Consider the following 22,944-nt stretch of genomic DNA (forward strand, 5'->3'; position numbering starts at 1 on the left):
CCTGCAACCTATCCAGGTCTTGCTGCAGTCTTTCCCTCCCTACTAGCGTGCTCACCTCACCCCAAATTTTGGTACCATCAGCAAATTTAAACAGGTTGCTTTTCAACCCATCGTCCAAATCGCTGATAAAGAAATTGAACAGCGCGGGCAAGAGGGAAAAAAGGACAAGAGGGAAAGAATAGTACACATGCTGTATATTCCATTTTTAAAAGGCTTGAGAGAGCTGTTTTTCTATAATTTCTGCAAACCACAGACTTTAACAAGACATGGGACAACTGAATGAGTCAAAGCTTATCTAGTGAGCACAACTACACCAAACTTCATTGTATACCCAAGAACTATCTATTTAAGGAGGATTGTACAAGGACCATTTTTCAAAGATCAGAATAGGCCAAGCAGTGGCAGTTCTAAAATTAACATTGTAATTTTGGTCTTGATACCAGATGGAAGAGAGGAATTCCATCTTCAATGGTGCCAATACCTTTATAGGAAATTATTCATGGGGAAGCATGATCATCAGCAATGGAAAAAGACTGCACTTTGACTCAAAGGGAAGAGAGTATAGAAGTGGTGGGTTATGGAGGAAACAGGGTAGACCTTGTGTGGTAGCAAGGGACTAGCTGAATACCTTATATTTTGTAAGACAGCAGCATGATAGGAGCATTAAAATCCTTGGGTCACAAAGCTGTGCCCAAATGGATGGAAAGTGACGGAAAAAACACAAAAAGAGAAAAGAGAAATTAAAAGAATGACCTTTTTTAATAAGCCAATGGCAATGTCTGTATACAGGGTTCTTTCATGCGCTTCATCCAGCATGAGGACACTGTGGATCAAAGCAGAAAGACAGTTTCTATAATCAGATTTGACACCGGAGCCAAGACAGTTTCATACCTACACATTTTCAGAGGAATACCTAGAATGTTAAAGACAACTTCATGCTTTTAGCTAAACCTATTTAAAAAAAGCAGAGGGAACACAGGAAGCTACTCATTTAAATTCCCTATAATTTATCAACCATACTAATAGGCAGTACAAGAAGGAATAGGTAAACTTTTATTTTGCCTGATTTTGAACCCTTTCGATTAGCCTGGGTTTGAAAACTTTATTTGGCTTGGTTGCTTAGGAAAAGCTGCACGATAAATGGAATAGCAACAGAGAAAAGTTAAAAAAAACAAACAAAAAAAATCCCTTCATTTTTCCAAGTGGAAAAAAACAAAAAAGGACAAGAAGGCATGGCACCAAGCCCACTTTTAAAAAACACAATCTACATTTATTCTTTTATGGGTTCCAGTTTACATTTAAGCAATGCAACTACAGTTCTACTCTGAAAAGTCAATACATGGAAAGATGACCCTCCTCAGTCAACCAATCCAAGTATTTTTATGCTGCTTCTCACTCCTGCTGACCCTGAATTATATTCTGTCCTATGGATAATCAACAGATCATTAACCAGGTTTCCTGTCACTGGTGAGTGAAAGCACAAGGAACCCAGTTTCACTTTCATATCATGTCTGCCAGAATTGTTGTGAAAAATAAAACGACTGATTTCAGCTAAACTTCACTGAGAGACTTACAGCTCCTCTGAGGTTCTACAATAATCTCACTGCAGTTCTACTGGTACTCCCACACCTCCCAGAGCAGAACCTCATTATTAGATTGGTACTTTTCATTCCCATTACAAGCCTCGCTTTCCAGGACTTTATATTCAAATACATTTGATCTAAAACAGAAAATGTGGGTTGTTAGTTGGCAATTCTCTAAAATACATCTGACATTAAAACTCAAAAACAGTCTTCAATTTGGGTTGCAAAAATGGTGGTTATTAACTGCTCTCTAAACTGAAAAAAAAGTCAATTGCCATAGGTTTCTGTCATCAGTGTACATATCTTTACCTGTATCTTGTTAGTAATGGGTCGGCCATCATCTCCCTCACCAACATACCATCAGTCAGAAACTGAAAACAAACAAAGGGAAAATTAGTTATCTCTAGGAACAATCTGAACTGAAAAAGCTATTTTCATGCCCTATTTGTAAGAAACCAATGAGTGTTCTGGATTGAAAGATGCATTTTAATTGCATTTTTTATTACCTCCAAGTACTTTTCTACTTGATTTTCACTCCCTTAAGCACCAGGTATAAAAGAAATCCATGTGTTTCTCAACACTCAAGTAAACTGCAAACAAGAGATGCTGAAGTAGCTTGAAAGTAAGCTCGTTATTTAAATAAATAAATTCAGAGGTGGTGCTTCAACCTGCCACATCTAGAGATTCATACTCTTTGAGATGCAAACATTCTCCTTATTAGCTAAACAATATGCCAGCTTTTCACAAAATCTCTGAGAAGCACCAAAGTAATGATTTTTGGCTAGTCTGGATCTGGACACAAAAACCATGGTTGGTTTATTCAGAAAATAGACCTGCTGAACTATGCTCATGAGTTGGACATGAACCTATGGCACTGGGGTGAAAAAACTTCGTATTCCCAATACCCAATCCCAGAATCCATAAAAAAAAAAAAATTGTTTTGCAAACAAATGTCTTTCCACTCTTTTACGCTGCTTCTCAAAATTACTTACAGTTGGTAAGTCTGTTGATGAAGCTTTATTAATGAGAAAGTATTATATAAAACCTAATAGTTGCTTTTAGCCCACTGAAAAAGACTCTTTTCTACACAGCACCAGTAACTTCAATGTGGCTCACTGTGATAATTTAAAATACAGCCATGAAGAGTGCTCTCGTTCACAGGAAGTCACCTTCAACTTGTCTATTAATTCTCTAACTTACTGCACTTTTAATCTAATTCTGTAATTCAGGTGATGCTGGGGTTTAACGTTGACTCACTGCAGACCTACATTACTGCTTCGCTGTTATCAAGTTTCACAAACACTGCAGCAATCTGATCTGATCTTAACCACCTTGAAAAACCTCCTATGGGTTTTAAATGGCTGCTGGTATTGACTGTGCTGAACAACGAGAAAAACATATATAAAAGTGGAATGAAAACTCATGCTCCACTCCTTAAAAATTTGCTCTATCAAAGAGCTGATCTATTATCCAGAAATAGATAGCATAATAAAACACTACACCACCTTCTTTAATAAAGTCTAAAAATATTGACAGTTGTGAATGTAATGTTCTAGCAGGGAGCCGCACACCTATTCCTCATTCTACTTTTGACCCACTGGCTTGATTCTGGACAATTAACCTGCCAATGTTTCAGTTTCCTCATCTACATGAGTACTATCTAACATATCAATCTCATCAGACATTACAAAGCATTTGCAAAAGCACCTTGTGAGCTTCGGCTAACCATTTTAGGATACCTGAAATCTGCTCAAGTTTCACCTTAATTCTTGTAGCCTGAGGGTCTGTGCAATCATCAAAACGAATACAATATCCAACATCATGACCCAGCATAGCGCCTCTTTCCTCAGCCACTCGGCCTGCAACCTAAAAGAAAATGCAACACCCAAGAAACAGACAGACAGTAATAAGGAAGATAGTTTACCACAAACTTCTTTGATATCAGTGTTTATGAACAGCTAAAGGAGTCATGTAATAAGAAAACAAAGGTCTTTACACTGAATTGCTCCTGATGAACTAAGAAAATTCACTCTGCACAACAGCATGGTTAACTTTCTATAGTTTAAAAAAATAAAACATTTTGATACAACTGATAAATAGGACATTTTAGCAGTTCCAAAATAAGAGAACACCTCCTGAGAAAATAGAACAAATGTTCACAGAAAATTAAATGACAGCAAAACCAACAAGCACCAGGACAATTTATATCTGTTTCTACTTCAGAAAGCTAAGGAGCTGACTGGCTGTGACAGAGGACACAGCCTGTGGGAAAGGCTAAAACTGGGAAAAGAGTTTCTCAAAGCACCCAGACAGCTGACAGAAGGATAAAGTGAAAACACATAGAGCCATTTATTAACCCTCTGAGGTAGAGACTTCCCCAACCAGTCTCACAGCAGCCAGAATACATAGAAAGGATTCCACTGAACTATTTTACCTCGAGTAATCTGGAACTTCTATTGATGGGTGCTAAGAAAAGGTGAATCAAACTTACAGGGTTTAATTCTCAACTGTATATACTCTGGTAACTGCACCATTGATAAAAATTGCCTGTGACCCTGATTACAGCTTTCACTGATCAATTTAAAATAAGCACACTAAAGAAGTGGGGAGGGGAAGAATAGCCTCTGCTAAATAAAAGGAAAAATACCCTTAAACATTTGAAACTGAGCGTTTAGAAGTTAATTCAAGAAACTGTATTAATCCAAATGCTGGCCGTGAAACACTGACAAAAGTTATCACCTGCAAAATCAAATGCATGCAAATGACATTGTTAGTGTCATTTTATGCAAAAACCAATGTTTTATTTCTGCAAACACGCTGAATCAATTTACACCTTCTCTGTGCCGCATAGACATTTATCATCTATGAAACAGTCTCAGCTCCAGCTGAATTTCTTGTTGGGGAAGAGGGAAATTTCCATTTGTAGCAGCATTTATGGCTGTTCAAACAGCCTTTTCTAAACAATAATTATAAAACCAGCATTTGCCTGCTGGCACATTCAGTTATCCCAGTAGTAATATATTTTTGTTTCCCATTCAGAAAATAGCATCCAAGTTGCCAGCAATATTAAGAATCAAAAGAGACTAAATGCGGATATGTGTATAGAGAAGGTGACCATATTCTGCTGACAAATTATATTCAATTGCTGAGCTAAACTGACCCAAAAAACAAAAAGTGGTGGAATATTTGCTTCTGATATCTAACCTTTTGCTAAGGAAGACAGTAGACATTAAGAATCAAACTAAAAATCTCCCACTGCTGATGTAAGGTGCAAATATTTAACAGAGAAATGAAGAAAAATTTGCTCTTTAAATCAAAATTTTCAACATACTGAACCACCATATCAAGAGACAAAAGCTTCAAACTTGATTAACCAGATGCTATTATGTTGGCCAGAATGTATTACTGGACAGTAGAACAGCAAGTGCAACAAAAGAAAACCTATGTTTAAAAACTAAAGCCACTGCAAAAGGGACAAACATGGATGTTTGTTCTATTAAGTTTGTCAGCAGTATGCTGTTTTCAGTTACATAAATAATCCTCTTTTAAATTTTGACAGGTTTTTTTTTTTAAATAGTCTGCACGGGCATACTTTGGTCATGAAAATGTCTCCTTCGTGCTGACCTGTCTGCTATTTCTATTAGTCATTATTCCATGAATTCCTTCACGAACCCAGGATCTCAAACACACTCTTCTTGGCACTATTCCTCACACAACACAAGTAAATACCTCTACATTTCAGCTTGGTTAATTCAGCAGAGCTTGCAGGAGTTTATATCATTGCAACTGCCTCTTTCCCCTTTTGATGACCTCCATCCTTTACTGGATATAGCAGATGAATGGTCTGCTTTATCAGACATCAATTTCAATTACTCAAAGTAATAAATTAAATCACATGCTTCCCATCTCTCTACATTGGCCATGAATTCCAGAGAAATCACAAGCGTGTTCGTACAGCAAGCAAGATTCCTCCATGATCATATACTTAGTTTTAAGCTAAAAGGCTAAAATGTCTTGATTTAAAACAGATCCAAGTCAAATTGGAGAGTAAACACACAAAGTTCATGCAAGTTTCTGCATTTTATACAGTACCTCAGGTACTGCACTGCCCAGGCAATTAGGCATATTATTGAAGATAAGAATGGAGAAGAGCTGAAGGAAAAGCTCACTCAAGCATTAGGTTCCAGTCCTTCATGATGGATGGCAGACAAAAGATTATGACAAACAAAAGATCAGCAATTCAGCTTGACAGGGAAAAAGGAACCTACCAAGTGTTTATTTTTCCAGAAGTCCAGGCTCATGAACTGTATGTACAACAAATTTACAGTGTAATGGACAGCATAGGCATTAGGTACAATATGTGGATATAATGTACTATAACTAGGGACAGGTTGAGTATGGCAAAGAAAGTTGCACAAAATGGCCAAGAGTGACAGTTATTTGGGGCAAAAGTTGAATGCTGCAATGGACTGAAACTTAAACCCATGAGTTAAAGCTCAGCAATTAAGAGAACATAGAAAGAATCAGTATGATGAACAGGTTATCAGAGAAACCTAATACAACAGAACAAAAATTTAGATAAGGGGTACTAGACACATAAACAGATCACAATCTTCCCAATATTCCATTATGTCATTACACTTTTCTACCACCACTTATTTTTGTGGGTGTTTGAAGACCATGACGAATTAATAATGGTCTCATTCACAAACAAAGCACAGCACCAGCTTCCTACACACAACTCAGCAGATGTCTCTCAGTTCTAGCTCATAAGATCTACTTTTGCCATTCCAGATCTGACAAGCTATTTGGCAATGCCTGCTAGTCCGGTTGAACTGAGCCACACTCTATCATGCCAGGAATTGCAATAACAAGAAGTAGAAATTTGTGTTTACAAATGAATCTCCATCCCAATTAGAGAGAAACAATTAGTAAATTAACCTACATCAGTATGTAGACAGGGGCAGGCAATTATTTCTGATGGATGGCGACTTAACAAGGTTGGTGAGCTGTGAAGGACACCCGTTGGCAGGTGCCCCACATCCTGGCTGCCCTCTTGAAATCAAAAGTCCTACCCTCTAATATCTGACCTATGCCACTAGAAGCGGTTTCCCTTGCCCCCAAGAAGTACTCCTTTTGGGAAGGGGGTATGCAATCTTGGAACTGGAAAAAAAAACAAATTAGATACCTAAAAATCAAACATTGACAGTAACATATTTCAATTTATTTTAATATTTTTGTCCTGATTTGTGCACGTTTGTGTTGTATATATACACAGAGGTGATTGCATAATAGCTCAAAATGAAATCTTACTCTTGTATAGTGGGGTGTGGGGTGTAGGGAGTATGGGCTTTGTGGGGAGCTGGAGGTATATGTGGACGTGGGGTGGTGTGGATGTGGGTGGGTGGTTTTGTGGGGGGGGGTGTATGTGGGCATGAGGGTATGTGTGGGTATAGAGGATTTGTGGGGATGTTTTGGTGTGTGTGAGTGGGTATGGGGTTTGTGGGGGGGCTGTGGGTGTGTGCACGTGTATGGTGGGGTGTGTGCACATAGCAATAAGAGGGGACTCCCCCTAGAGATGCACAGGTGTCTGTGAATGTGGGGGGATGCATGTGGGGAGAGGTGTGGGGTTTGTTGAGGAAGGGCATTGGTGGGTGCAGTGTTTGTGGGGTGCGTGATTGTGTGTAGGGAAGGGTGTAGTTGTGGGGTTTGCAAAAGAGGGTTTGTGGGTGTGATAGGGTGTTCATGGAAGCCCCCTCATGTGTGCCTCCCCTGAGCTGGCCAGCACCCACCCCTGTTCCACAACAGTTTGGAGCCCATGAACTCTGACACACCTCCCTGCCACTGCCAAAAGCCCCAGCGCACCCCATACCTGCTCCAGACTCACCCCCGCTGGAGCAGATCAGCCAGAATGTGGGCACAGCCCCGCCCTGGCCTGATTCACACTGCCCACCTGTGGCATGTCCTGCCACTGCCACTTGGGCAGTAAAGTCCCAGCCAAGCTGTATGCCCATGTGTCACAGCTGGACAGTGCCTGGCCCAGGCAGGACCAAGGGACCTGCCACAGGCCAGATGTGCCTCACAGGCAGTATTTTGCCAACACCCAGTGTAGACTCAAACGTTTTCTATGGTAGGGCCACATTTGACAAAGCAAAATTTGTACTGAATTTAGAGTTTCTGAACATTCTGACAAAAGAGAATCAGTAGAAGAAAAACTTGAACTTGAAGATGCAACAGCAACTTTTTCAGCAAACAGGGAAATTTAGAACTGGAGAAACTCACTGAAACAGCAGCAACTCTGCGAGGCTGAGTCACTCCAACTACCCTCCCTTCGGCCGTCCAGCCAGCTTCTGCTAAGTACTGCAAGCATATTGGAGACATGGAATTAATTAGTTATATGAGGCAATTATCTAATTTTTGGAGCAAACTACTTAATGTTTGGACTCCTGAGATTTATTCCTGGTTCTAACATTGATCTGTATGATCTCAAATAAATTATTTAATGATTGCATTAGTGAACCCTATACCTCTACAATATACCTAAATAAACAAATATATTACTGTATCTATTTTATAAGAGCATTAGCAGTTAGAAAGCACTTCAGGAAATTCAGGTAACAGGAATTGCAAAAGTGCAAAGCATTGCTCTTTAAATATTTCCTTCCCCTCTTTATTTTGTAGCCTCTACCCAGTACGATTTTCTAAATTTTAGTAAAGTATTCACACTTGAAGCAGGTAATATACCTCACTAGTTTTGCTGGTATGTGGGATCTGACAAGTTAATTTTACATTCTTGACCAATCATGATTCTTTTTTTTATCAATACTTTATACTGATCAATAATGTAACAGAAAATGAAAAATGCAATAAAAACATGAAAAATATCCCCCCAAGTTGATACAATTCTCTAGGAATGGAGCACAGTAAATTAAAAAAAAACAGAGAATTATGAAGATCCTGACTGAAAGTTGTCTCTCATTTTAAATAATCTGAAAAGGTAATAAATTTAAGAAATACACAGACAATAGTCTGCCACCTAGTTAAGAAGCTGCATTTTGTAAGATAAATCAATGGCCCAAGTCTGAGCCAATAACTGATGGGGCAGAATATGTCATACCATTTCAGTGCCAACTTTCAATTGCTTATAGGTATGTTCCTCCCCTCTCTTGGACTTGCATACAATCATGACTAGTCCCTAAACTACAATGCACTATGGTGACATCTGGGGTGGCTTCCCATATAAGATCTGAGAGAGTACAATTTTGCCAAGTTATAATCTCACTCACTTGTGGGATCTGGGTGGTTTTGCCACATCCTGTTTCTCCAACAATCACCAGAGTCTGATAGTTTTCCACCAGGTACAGTATGTGATTTCTAAGCTGGACAGGAGGAAGACATTCAATTTTGCAGAAAAGAAACGTCAATAAATATCTAAGAATGATGCTTATGTACTGTAATGGTGCTTATGTAATGTAAGAATGATGCTTATGTAACAGTAACTTACTTATGCCAGTAAGTTACTGTTACTTAGTTTTTTGACAGCAAGCTCTAAACAACTTTTAAGTTTTCTAATAAGATATTTTTCATATGGCACACAACAATAGTTGAACATAAATCTCCACAGTTTGTAATAAAAGACAACAAAGTCACCTGCCAAAAACTGAACAAAAAACGAAAGAAAATAAAAGAAAGGTGATTTCCCTTACTTTGTTTCAAGTTATAAAGTGATGATGGAGAGAGAAAATCGGAAACAATGTATAGAAAACAGGCATCATGCAAGATATGTGCACAACAAAAAGTCTGTTCATACCTTAAAAATTGGCAATTTTTGTCTCTGTTGTTCAATAGAAAGAGAAGCATAAGGATTATAGATGATGTTTACACCATTAATTTCAGAAGTGCTCTGTCTCTCCTCTGAGATGCTGACACCAGGACCTTCTGTGCCTATATACGACAATTTTAATAGGAAAATGATAGAACATTGGCCTTCACAGTCTACCTCAGACAAAAAAACTTTTAAGGGAAATGCCTGACTTAATAAGCTATTAAGCACCTCTAACATTATAAATGTATTTGTTAACCTTAAAAAAGGAACTTTTTAGTTCAGGTGTAGATTTACATTTTTGCTAAAGAGCTATGTAAATATCTCTGAATCTTCACAAGAAAAATAAGATGCTCCAGAAAACAAAAAATTGTGAAAAATATATAAAATTCTTGTTACTTTAGTGACTCTGTTCTTTTCTTTAAAGAATTTCATATACTCTATTCCTCAGTATATTTCCCAGTATACTATTCTACAACACCTCCCACCCTGCCTGCTTGAGAAGGCATATCGTTTACTTTGGACCTAAGTTTAGCTCAGAAACTAAAACATAATGCATTCCTCCCCTAGCATACTACAAAAACTACTGACAGCTGAAAATGTTGAATCATGTGAGTAAGATTAGTGTGCGGAAAATTCCCGTGAAAGGAATGATCATCAGCAGTCTCCTGTGATACTCAATTTGACTGCATCATGGATCTTTCTGGCCACACATACTTAAGGGCTTAAACTGTATTCTTTTAAAACAATGAGGTCCTAACCACACTGCCAGGAAATCTTTACATTGGTTTAAACCAGTTTAAAAGAGAAATTAAATACAGTTCTTCTAATAACAAAATGAATTATGCAAACAAGTTTTTAAAACAGCGATGGATCATAACATTTGGTACTTGCCTACTTGAAAGTTAGATGATACCTCTAAGCATGCATGCATTCCCTTTGACAGTGTGCTGCTTATTTTCATAGGGCTAAACCACAGAACATATCCACAGCACAGCACATTAATACATGCACTCAAATACATGTGTGCTGCAATTCATTATATAGATAAATTCATTCATTCACCTACATGTACTGCTCAACTGCTCACCATATTCATAAGCTATTGAGAAATGAATCTTTGTTCCAGGGCAGCTCCTTGTTCCAGGACATACCCCAGGGTAATTATTTGGTTTAAATAATCAGTTCAGATCCAGCAAGTCTCACTGACCAGGTCCAATTGCTTGCAGGGGGATGTCATGTTTTTGCTGCCACTATTTGAGGCACAATCCCCAACAAGTGCATAACAGATGTGGGACAAGTGGGGACTTCACACCCCCTGCACCCTCCCCACCCAGGAGAAATTCAAGACTCAGACCAGCAATTCTTAACCATCGCACCCTGAGGTGCTTAGAGATCCTTTCAAAAGATCATAGTATTAGCACATTAGGTATGCAAACATGATTCATAGGATAGACCCAGAGAGTTCAAAGATTAATTCATAGTGTCAAAAACACTGTACCTTCTTGTGATCTTTCTAGGTTCTTAGTTATTTTTCTGTTGCACTACTGTTTTACTATCAAAAAATGAGTGGAAACCACACACTGGTATCTCTGGAGGGTTGCCTTAAGCTCTAAAAAGCTTGAAAAAAACACTGCCCTAAACAGCAGCTGCAAGAGGCAAACTGCCCCTTATGTTAACCACACGCTGTTAATTCGGGAACCCAACGACAGCTCTCGACATCGCCCGTGTCCAGTTGATGAGACGGGTCTGACCCAGACCCGCCAGCAGCGAGATGCACAGGGCAGCAGATTCCAGAGGGCGAGCACCACAGCAGTAGCACGGTTCAATGGACGACCGCGATCCACCGGGTGAAACCCAGAGATTTCAACTTGACATCTGGGGCTGGGGCCTGCCTTAGTTATTTGCAACAAGGAAACTGCTCTGCTGTCTTTCTATAGGCAAAAAAAATAAGGCCTGAAAACAAGGGGCTAGCAGCTTCCAAGGTGGCGCCTCACATCCATAAAGGTACACAGGTACCCACTGCCTCTTCTCCCCTGCTTAAACCCCGCAGCGCGGCCGGTGCTAGCGGTGCGGGGCCCGGGGTCAAGCAACGCTGTGGCTGGCGGGACCCCCTGCAATGGGGGCGGTGACGGGAGCTCCTCAGGGCACGTGGAAACTGAGCCCGGGGCAGGACGCCGCCCACACCACGGCGGCGGCATCGAGGCGCCAGGCAGGCGCGCCCCACGGCCGGGGTCGGAGGGGGCGCGTGCACCCGAGGAAGGGGCAGTCCCGGGAGCCCGGCACGACGGACCCACCCCCGCCCGGGGGGAAGGCCGCAGCTCCGGCCCTTACCCGGCTTCCAGAACTTCCCCGGGCCCGCGGGCGCCGCCATCTTGGGGGGAGGGGCCAGGAGGACGCGGGCGGTGGTGTCACGTGGTGCGGGCACGCCCCGCCCCCTCCGGAGCAAGCGCCTCACCCCCTCCCGAGCAACGCTTGCCCCGATTCCCGCGCGTGGCAGCGGCCCCCGGGTTGAGGTCGGGGGCGGGTTTCTGTTTGCCACCAAAGCGCGGGGTGTTCCTTTGAAGGAGAAAAACACGGGGCGGAGAGGGCTTCCCCTTAAGGCCTGGCGGAGCCCCGGCATGGAAGGGGCGGCTTGGCCCCCGCTGTCTGTGGGGCAGGTTGAGGCCCCCAAGTGAGGCAGGGACCGGGGGCAGGGCTGGCAGCTGAGGCAGGGGCTGGCTCCTACTCGCACGGCTGCGCGTTCCCGGGAGGAGGGTACCCTGTGGGGCACCTATGCCCCTCCTCATCTGTGTGCAGGGCAGATGCGGGCAGCCGAAAAACCGTGACTGCGAAGGCCGTTTTCCTAGTCGCTGGGGATAACCAGTTTTCTGGCAAGGGTAGTATCATTGGTAGATGCGTAGTGGGTGCAAAAAGGCATGGCTAACACTGCCCACGGCACCCGAGGACAATTACTGCTCACTGCCAAAGGCATCTACAGGTAGGTGGTCTTCGATTGCCACTGGCTGCTGGCAGCATCTGTAAACCCCTGCCACCGACAGCACTGCAGCAGCCTGCAGGAGCTTCCCACTTGCCACCAGCAGTACCACCACAGCCGTCTGCAGGAGCTCACCAGGCCCCACAGCATTCGTGGGTAGTACTTGACTAAATGTAACCCCCCGCTTAACGCTGTTTTGTTTAGCACTGTTCTACTATAACACTCAAATTGATACCTGAGTTCATTTAGTGCTCAGTGACTTTCGTTACAACACTTCCAGTCACCATGTTGGGTTGCCAGATACTTTCAGTTTCACTTAACACTTGGTTTTTCAGGAACCAATTAAGAGCACTAAGCAGGGTTGCCTGTATATAGTTAACCTTCCACTTTCATTTCCAGTGGGAAGATCTTGGCTTTATGCCCACTTTATGGAAATAGGAGGCACCTCCCTAGCTTGCTCCTGCAGCTGTACGGCTGAGGTCAAGCAAAACTCAGGGGCATCCAAACCTCAAGCCTCCAGGCTTGGGCCTGCACGTAGGATGCCTGCCAAAGGCTTTGGAAGCATCTGAAGCCTCAGGCGGGGGTAGAAAATAGTTGCTGGTAGTAGGGCCACACATGGTTCTGAATGACTCATGGATTTGGCCAATTTGAGTTGGAACATGAAAAATTTTTCTTATAAATAAAATGTGGGCTGCCCATTGTGGGTTGGGGCTCCCAGTCCTGCTGCCCTCCCTCCAGGGCCTCTGTAGCCCAGTAGGTAGGACCCAGCATGGGAGGATAAAGCAGGGTAGGGAGTCTCAGCGTCCCACTTTTGCATTGTGAAAAGGTGATCACCCTAGCACTGACAGACAGCTATAAAGGATGGGGATTTTCAAGCACAGCCAGTGCTTAGTCAGCCCTTGGAGGACAGGAGTTTAAGCTTTTTCGGTTGTTGTGGGAAAGCAGAACTCAACTCTCAAGTCTGTCCAATCTGTTCTTGCACAGCTCCAGGGATGGAGATCCCACAACAGCTCTGGAGCCTGTCCCAGTCCTTGACCCACTTTCCTATACTGAAAATTCATCCTAATCTCGCATCTGAATTTCCTCCGCTGTAGTTTAAGATCATGGCTTCCAGCTCTGTCCCCTACAGCCACACAAATAGGTCATCTCCATCCTCTTCCATAATCACCATAATCCATAGCAGATTACCTGGAAAGAAAGCCACTATCCACAATTTTTGAAGATCAAACTTCCCATTTTGAAGTGGCCATCTACCCTTACAACTACCAAAGAAAAACCAATTGGAATAAACTTTGTACCATGTATAAATACAGTAACTGGGTAGAAGGGTGGGGGGCAGGGGAATAATACAAGTATACACAATCCCAGGACACATTTCTTTCTGTGTTTTTCTTTATCATTTACATTTATGACCTTGGCAGACAAGTCTGTATGACTGTTGTAATCAGAATGAAGATATGACACAACATTAGTGGTTAGTACCATCTTTCCAATAACTTTTTAATTTTTATAAAACTTGTGGTTCTTTATCACTCTTACAAGGCTCTAGGTAACTTCTTGAGAAAAAGGATTTACTTAAATACGAGAGTCTTATTCTTTACAATGCGGCTGTTGGATCTATTTTGAAGTTACAATTACAAAAAATCCTTATTCATTATTAAAGCAGATAAAGGCAACATGTAAATGAAAACATTTCATCTCACAGTAGTGTCCTCCAGGTCTGGAGAGGGAAAAAAGGAGGGTTGTATAGGGGGGCGGTCAGTAAAGAAAAGATCTGACAGTACTGGAGAAAGGAGTAGATTACAATATGCATAAAATGGCTTCATGCATCTTTCACAGCAAAAGCAATAGCAGCTTATTTGCATGAAAGACTGCTTATAATAAGAGTTCAGCACCCTCTTGAGTAAATTTTACACATACATAAAGGGAAAACAATCATCAAGTTGTTAATACTGAAGTATACGACATATTTAATTCTGTAACAGTAAATTTGCCTGAGAGAGAACATTCTACATGGACTACAAAATGGACATTAAGAGCAGGAGATTGCACAACAAAGAACAATGGATAAAGGGTAGGTATTCATACACACAAGGATAAAAAGTAACATGACACAAAGTTGTCAAATATTAATAGCTCAGGCAAATTAGAATGAATCAGTTTTAGTTACATTAGGTACAGAAGACAAAATGAAGTTTTTGTTGCTTTTTAATCTAGTAGTGTATCATTATTATGCTATCTAAGTATATATTCCTGGTTAAAGTGAACCAGGACTTGTGGTAGAGGTGACAGCTTTTATTAGACCAACTGGATTTTCACAAACAAACAACTTTAATTGCAAGCTTTTGGGCACAAACACCCTTCTTCAGGCATAGGAAAAAAGATTGTAAAAGTTCTGGGTAGAAATAAAAGTTCATATTTGGTTAAAATGTGTATTTTATAATAAATACAGGCTATACAACACATCCAAGTTAACGTTAACCTAAGAACCTAACTCAGATTTAAGACAGCCTCAGCATTTCCATTAACATGCTGGTCACTTTCTTTGTTTGTTGCCCACAATTACTATCAAACATTAGGTTTAAACAGTCACGCTATAGGCCCAAATTCAGCAAAACATTTAAGCCATCAGCAGCATTCCCCCCATGGTTAAGGATGATTGTCTTCCATGATTGCCTTATCTGTGGGTCCAAAGATGGCCGACAAAGCCAATTTGGGATCAGTAGCATCTGTTATAGCATGTTTCCCTGCAGGGTGGATGATTCTGGATTTTTGATTTGGTCTAAAAACCACACCGTTTCTGCTGCTCCTACTTTTCCCTCCCCCCTCGTCATAAGGTTTCAAAGCACAGAGATTCTTGCATCAGACTTTCCTTCCATTTAGGGCAGTCTTGAGTGATAGTCTCCCACAAGCTGAAGCTGATGTTGCATTTTTTCAAGTTAACCCTGAGGACATCCTTGAAGTGCTTTGTCTGCCTTCCTGTTGAGCAAACACCTTGACTGAGCTGGGAAAATAAAATTTGCTCCAGCAACCTGAAGTCAGACATCTGAATAATGTGACCAACCCAATGGAGTTGATGTAGGATGATTATCACCTTGATGCTCAGGGTATTAGCTTGCAAGAGGATGTTAGCGTTGGTGCATCTGTCTTCCCACTGGATTTGAAAGCAGTGTCGATAGTAGTTCTCCACTGACTTGAGGTTTCTCCTGTACAGTGTCCACATGTCTGCTCCACACCGTAAGGTGGGGATTACCACTGCTTGGTATCAAGCAGTTGTTAAGCCATACATCTACAATTTTTGCTAAACCACAGCCTCAATAAAGCAAGACAAGTTCCTGCATCTGCTGCAGCTCCCCAGTACTTCCCTTGAGGGAGCCATCTGCAAGGCTAGGTTGATAAAGATACTTGTGCATTAATGCAACGGCTGTTTTGGTGGTGGTTTCTTTTTTCAGTACAAGAGGGCAGATTTAGTTTAAATTAGAAAAATTTGAAGAAGGATCTCAAAATGTCATGTTATTGATTTTTTTTCTCCATGTGATTGCCTGTTGAAGTTGAATACATTTTCAGGGAAGCAGGGAAGGGTAATAGGGAATTTTCCTGTATTTCAAATCCCCTCTGAATTTGTTCTAGAAACAGTCTGAGAGCAGCAGGAGCCCTGGATCTGCCGGGACACCTGGTGTGGACTGTGGAGCATACATGAAAAGAAGCAGGACTCATTTGGCTCTGCTACAACCCGAATTCCCATTAAATCTGCTGGCATTAGCATCAGAATGTGATATCGGACTCCCGAGACTACTCCCAAATTCAATTTTAAAATTCTTATTTCTTCATCCTCTTATGGCAAAGACATAAATTTGAAACTTCAGCCATTTGTGTTGAATCTTGTCCAAAAACATTTCTTCCACATCTCAAAAAAAAATTCATGAGGTAAAGCATGTTTACAATGCTTATACAGCAAAAATAAACATTCTGTACTGAAACCTTTCAAATTATTTGAAGCAATGAATATTTAAGAAGTCAAATTATAATAAAGACTTTTCCACCTTAAATACAGTGCTAATTAAGAAGAAATTTGTACATTTAAAACAACTTACATTTGGTAACTATTAATAGGCATTTACGTTTTACATGCCTCATTGTGAACTGTGGATCAAGTTGTATGGGAAGAATCATACTAGTGCTTAAAACTGGTTGAGACATTAACTTATGCCCAACTGTAGCCATTCACATAAAGAAAAGTTATATTTGAGGCTTACTAGACTGGCATTGGTTTATCTTATTTAGTTGCCCTTTATGTGGTGGTTTAGCTAGCAATGTCATTTCACAGTTTATTGTCCCTTTCTAAAGCATTCACCAAATGGATAGTTGAACTCAGACATGATCACAGCTCAAGGAGTGTCCCAAACTCATTATTTAAAATTAGACACTGAGCTGAGAAGATACTGACCCAAGAAGAACATGTGAAAAGAAATAATTCTTTAAAAAAAAAAAAAAAAAAAAAAAAACTGACTGAAGATTAAAAGTTATTAGGGCCTTTCCAGATTCACACAATTTTAGGGCTCGAAGGAACCTTGTTGAAATCATCAGGTCCAGCCCCCCTGCTCTGAGCAGAAAAGAGTGCTGGGATCAAATAACCCTGTCAAGGTGTACGTCCAGTCTCCTTTAGAAGATCCCTAGGGTAGGTGCCTGCACCACTCCCGCTGGGAGTCTATTCCAGAGTCTGGTCACATGAACCATTAAAAAGTAAAAGTCAGATTTTTCTTAACTTTTGGTCAAGATGCTTTAAAACATCCAAAAAACAAACACTATACGAAGATAGTTTTAATTTAAAATGTTAAAGCTCAAAGATATCATGGAATAGGAATTATAACTTATAATTGTATATTATTTAAAACAATACGCTAAAGACATTTTCATTATCACTTCTGAACCAGAGGAAGCAGGCCTACAAAATATACAACTGTGCAGTATGTTGCAGTGGCCATGCAGTGGAACCACTGTTTATTGCATTCCCTCACTTTGAGGCTTGTTTTCCACCTACTACCATTGTGACATTGTTTTTTCAAAGTAGAGTTGGACATGGTCACCAGAGGTTATTCTCAGGTTTCAGTCCAAGTACAGCTACAGTTCATCTCCCTTTGCTCCAATGTAGCTTCGTGACTGCAGGGTCATTCCGAGTCAAATGGTGAAGAAGCTCGTGTGTCAAAACTTGACATATGCCTTGCCTCTCCGGAAGAATACAGCTGACTGTTTCCTTCTTATGTCTCCTGACAATGCTCTGAAGTTGAAAAATTCTATTTGCAAGTAGCTTTTCCTCATCAAGTCTTTGATATCCATGGTTTGATCAGCTGATTATCCATTTCACACTCTTGGCTGCAGGACAACAGCCGGGGGTTGATGGGCTTTGAATCTGCATAAAGGATCTGGAATTCCAGGTCAAAGTGTTCAACTGCTTGGCCTGATAGAATTATGATGTTGCTGCTGTTTAGTTTCCCATCAGTCCATGTGAAACTATTTTTTTAAAAAAGAAAATGCATAAAGATAAAACTGAATAATGGACCTACACAAAGAGTAACAGCTTATCAATAATGTGTTCTTTTAATACATAAAACAAGATTGTTGCTATACCACAGATTGCTAGCAACATTTTTTTGTTTTTGTTTTAAATACACACCTCACGTGATAGACTGCTCAAGAAGAGTATTTTTTAAAGGAAATTCTTTTTCCTATTACTTCTGGGGGAAGGGGAGAGAGGACATGAAATGAAGTAAAGTACTTGCCTGTAGGAACCTGTTGTCACCCTTATGCCATCAACCAACATGAACTTTTCATGGACCTTCCCAACAATTTTAGCTCCTGACCTCGTATAATACGTGTTTCCATTTATGTTTCGGACCCTCATCAGCTAGTTTTAAAAAACAACAACAACACAAATACATCCATGTTTAGTTTGAAAAGTTGCAATTACATTTTTCCACCTAAAAGATATGAGCACTGTAAGAGTACCAAGCCAACCAAAAGTGGTCTCAAGACTTAACTAATAAGGGTTGTTACTGACTATAAAGGCCACCCTTCTTGGGAGGCAAACAACTGCTTCTACAAATTCTTGCTGGATCAAGAAATTAAACAGTAATGGTCAGAGCCTAGAAGGGATGTAGACAGGTACAGCTAGTCTCAGGAAGAATTTGGGTATCTACATCTAAACTTGTAATCTTGAATTTCCACTTGGCTGTTATCTAACTGCTTAAGCTCCATGGGTGCCTCAATACTTTATAATGAAGCTCCTTAGATCCACAGTTCTTTTACCTGTCCTTGAATACTTCAGTCTTGAGAAGCTTGGTACCTAGCTGCTATCTTGCCCCAAGCATCAGTCCCAAAGGATCCTATCCAGTAACCAGTATCATTGATAAAATAACCATGCCTTTATCAATGCCAATTGCATTGGACTCAGTAAAACACACACACACCCCCTCTCCCTCCCCCCCGCAAAAAGTGAAGTGACAGCTGCCACATTCTTTTAGAAAGGGAGAGAAAGAAAAAAAGTGAGGGTGATGGTCTTTTATTCAGAGCACTCGCCCAGACATCAGGAGTGCTTAGTTTTATTCCCTCCTCTGCCGGAGGGGTTCAAACTGACATGTCTCAGAAGATTGCCATAACCACTAGTCTACAAGCTTTTCTAGGTTGGGACACTCTCCACCCATCCTGTCAAAATTCTTTCTTCCAAAGTCGAATGGATTCATGATTCACCGAGTGAAGGATCATTGGTTCCAGGGCTACATTAAGGACTGTATATACATCTTAATATCAATTACATTAATGCTTATTTGGGGTAGGGACTAGTATCTAGGACTACCCATGTCTTAACCAATTTCCTAGGCAATCATGTGCTCTCCTACAGACGCAACACATCTGAATGTATTTCTTGTAAAATGAAGCAACGTCAACAGGATGACTAAAGAGTGCTTACTCACATTCAAATAGCCAGTGTTCTGGTGGCTACAGTACTGTCCCAAGAGATATGGATTTAAACCCATCAGGCAGAGGAAACGGGGGCGAGTGCTCCACTGACATTGAATAAAGTGGGGTATCACCTTCTCCTCTGACAATGTTTTAAAAGAAATGCCATTCTATCACTACTTTCTTCTTTTGAAAGGAAAAAGGAAAAGGTGCAACCATGCAAGTACCCAAGGTCAGGGTTGGCACTCCTGCCTGTGTTTTCCAAGTGTAGCAAGGCACCTCATGGCAGTGCTGAGTAAGTTATTAATTGCATGCATCTAGAGCTAATACACACCCATGTCCTCAGCACTGCCCAATGGGATAATTAATATTAAGCCTGAGAAGCAGGAAGCCACACAACGATCCTATTCTGGGGTGTTTACTTACCCCCATGCATTGTATAAGGAGCTAGGGCACCTAAAAATACACATACCTGGCTGTTAAAATTTAGGTACTACAACACTAGATGCAATGTTTTGTTGCCTGCTTAAGTCACTTTTTAAATTCAGGCCTGATCTAAACTAGGATTTAGTCTCTCTGAAAATACCTTAACATTAAAGTTAGCAGACACACTCAGTGTGTAGCTCCTGATCCTGGAAAGCAAAGAATTTAATAGCATATCTTATAATTTAATAGCCACATTTAATAGCACAAGTGTTTAGTACTTTCATCTTTAAAAGACCAAGTACTAAACACAACTCAAACCTCCCTTGTGTACATATAGTGGAGTGACGGAGACCTAATGAATAATTCATTGACAGAATCTTATGAATCCTAAGTAGCTGACATTCATGCAAAAATAAAATTCTTTTTCAGACTTCCTAGGAGGAAGAGAAATCCTGTTATCTAGGCTAAAAACCTCAAGGCCTTTATCACCAAGTTAAGGTGCCCAATTCTAACAAAAATTAGTTTGCTTTATGGGATAGCTGGTATGCCAAGTTGCAAGCCGAGAAAGAGTGCTCTGAACTCTTTTAGCAAGTCCATAATAAGCATTAAGCTAAAACATTTATCTTCATACAATTAAAAATGCTGATTGTTTGTACACCAATTTTCTACCTGAATAGAGAGTTCAGCTTCTGTACTATTAAATTCTTTGCTTTCCAGGATCAGGAGCTACACAAATGCCATATATGTAGCTGTGGCTGTAGCTGAAAAGGTTCCTTTTTTCAAACTTTCAGATGCCATAGTTGCAATAGGACCAATAACCATTTGTCTGCTTTCTTGATAATCACAGTGCCTACCTTTTGCTCTTCAATGTTAACTCCCAAATTGCTGCACATTTTCAGAAAGTGGGGAAATGAAGCCTGATCCAGAAGTATGTATACTTTAACATGCCTCTTGCTACAAGCTTCTTGAAGGTCTTTGAAGATATCCATGTCTGTGAAGGAATCCATCACCAGGGCAATAACCTGCAGTAATGTTCAGAAGAAAACATTAAGTCAACATTAGGTCAAGAACCCATTTTGTGGTTTTTTGAGTGAGCTTTGGAAGTGGTGGAGAAGAACATAAAAAAAGCAAGTTACGTTGCAAATTAAACATCTCCCTAGTTTGTTTCCTCTTCTCAATACCTTGTTCCAAAGACACTTTTGTTTGTTGTGTTTTGGACAGATACAATCTGTTGTGAGATTCTTGTGACACAGTATCAGAACTGCCTATTCCTTTAAATCAACATACAAGAAATTAAAGACCAAAAAGCAAAATACCCTCTGTGTGTAGCTGAATCAAAGCAGCATTTGTAAACTTGAGAATGAGAAAGGGTTTTTACTGCTCTTCATCACAGGTGAGAGAGAGCACCATGGTACTGAAGTGCAGAAGGTTTAAGAGAGCAAACTCACATGAAGGACCATTGTAGATGCATTGCACCTGCATATTAGACGGTCAGTCGCACCATTTTATAACACAGAAGTTACTTTAATTAATAATACTTGCATGATATCGCTGCACAGAGGACCCATAATAAAATGGAAAAAGAAATATATTGACCTGTGGTTCCCACAGTGGGAGCCTGTTTGATAGAGTATTCATCCTGTCTTGACATTTATCTATTGATTTTACAAACAAAATACATCTAAGATTCCTGCTAGCCTGGTTTGCTCTTGTACAAAAACAGGTCATACAGAATTGTGAAAAAGAAATACAGCTTTCCAGTTCACAGAGTGCAAGACCTACTTTGAATAGCTGAAATGCACTGAGAAAGCAACTGTTAGTTGTTCAGGCTTTTCTACCACTGCATACTTAATCATCATTTATTAAGCAATAACTTATCATTTGCTTAGTAGCAAATGACATGACTCATGGTCTTAATTCAGGTGTGCAGTCTTCCCATTTTTTCCTCATGAATGATTTCACCCTCAAGGCTGGGTCACACAGATTTTTAAAGTCTTTTAATGTTGACAACCCACAGGGTGATCCAACCAGGACAGAGGACCATGACTGCGCTTCAAAAAGACAGGCAAGTCAATTAGTAAGAAGTTACTATGGAGACAGAGTGGCAGTTCGGCTATCAGGCTTCCCTAACTGAACTGGCGGCCCCTAAAAATTCAGTCCCCCAATACAGTGGATATTGGAGTGGAGCGTAAATACTTTGGCCAGGTGGTTATTAACTTCAAGTATCACACACTGATGTGTCCCAAGTTCGGGGTTCCAAAAAACAACAGCAACCCACTGGGCGCTAAACATCTCCGAGAGACCTTGCTAGGATCAGAAGTTCTTCCCTCAAAAATCCTGCCTGAAAAGAAGAGATCAGTGGCATCACCAATGATCCATGACCATTTTACATATTCAATGAACAAAGGATGTTAATATACCCAGGAATATCTTCATCCATGAGGATCTGGTTTACTTTGCCTTGCATTTCAGTGGATGAGATGTAAAGCTGAAGGTTTTCATCATGTCACCAGTACAGAACTATTGACATTTTGAGCCAATGACTAACTCACACAGCAGAAGCTGCAAGTGAGCTGACTGATCCTGATGAATATCCACAAACCTGTCATCGACATTTATTCTTCATATACCAAATACTACTAAAAAGCCCCATTCTCTCCAGGAGGAGAGATTAAAGCTAAATTTACCAGGTCTTAACTGGGGGGCAGGGGGAGGAGGTACAAACACAGCTGTGAAGAATCACTTCCAGTTCACAGGCCCCTCACAGAAAACATCTTGTCAAGAACTCTGCAGATTCCCTTTCTTATAGGAATGAATTCCCAACAGCAGCAAGGTCCCAGCTAGCTCGTCTGAACCAGTCCTAGCAGTTTTGAGAGAAAATGGCCAAAGGAAAACATTTACAACCCCTATACTTAGGGGCACCTGTGGTGGTTGCTGACCAGCCACAAAAGCCAAGCAGGAGCCCTGCTTCCAGGACCTTCACGTGCAGCCCCGCTACTGCGGCTTGGCCCACAGATGCGCAGCTCGGGGTGTATAGAGCAGGGACGGGCACGCGAGTTGAAGACGATGCAAGGGATCCAAGCCCGCCGGCAGCGGGGGTGCACAGCGCTGCGGGACCAGGGCTCACCTCCCGGGCGGAGCGGATCTCCCTGCGCACCGCCTCCTTGCAGCCGTACAGC

At 41.0% G+C, this 22,944-nt stretch overlaps 1 protein-coding gene across 3 annotated transcripts in view; it reads right to left on the reverse strand.

Annotated features, from left to right (window-relative positions):
• Positions 1–11,805, reverse strand: part of DHX35 (DEAH-box helicase 35) — a 53,387-nt gene extending 41,582 nt beyond the window's left edge. For 2 of the 3 annotated variants that reach the window (XM_019539670.1, XM_019539669.1), the window contains exons 1-7: positions 11,740–11,805; positions 9,394–9,527; positions 8,870–8,962; positions 7,866–7,943; positions 3,345–3,449; positions 1,893–1,954; positions 754–823 (exon numbers count right to left, since the gene is read on the reverse strand). In XM_019539670.1, coding sequence (XP_019395215.1) covers positions 754–823; positions 1,893–1,954; positions 3,345–3,449; positions 7,866–7,943; positions 8,870–8,962; positions 9,394–9,527; positions 11,740–11,779 — 582 coding nt within the window. In that variant the 5' untranslated portion in view covers positions 11,780–11,805. Of the gene's footprint in view, positions 1–753; positions 824–1,892; positions 1,955–3,344; positions 3,450–7,865; positions 7,944–8,869; positions 8,963–9,393; positions 9,528–11,739 lie in introns of those variants that run through there. The other variant, XM_019539672.1, reaches the window with a different exon arrangement.
• Between the last annotated feature and the right edge of the window lie 11,139 nt (positions 11,806–22,944).

This window comes from Crocodylus porosus, unplaced genomic scaffold, assembly GCF_001723895.1.
Source record: "Crocodylus porosus isolate Cpor-Errol unplaced genomic scaffold, CroPor_comp1, whole genome shotgun sequence".
NCBI classification, from domain to species: Eukaryota; Metazoa; Chordata; order Crocodylia; family Crocodylidae; genus Crocodylus; species Crocodylus porosus.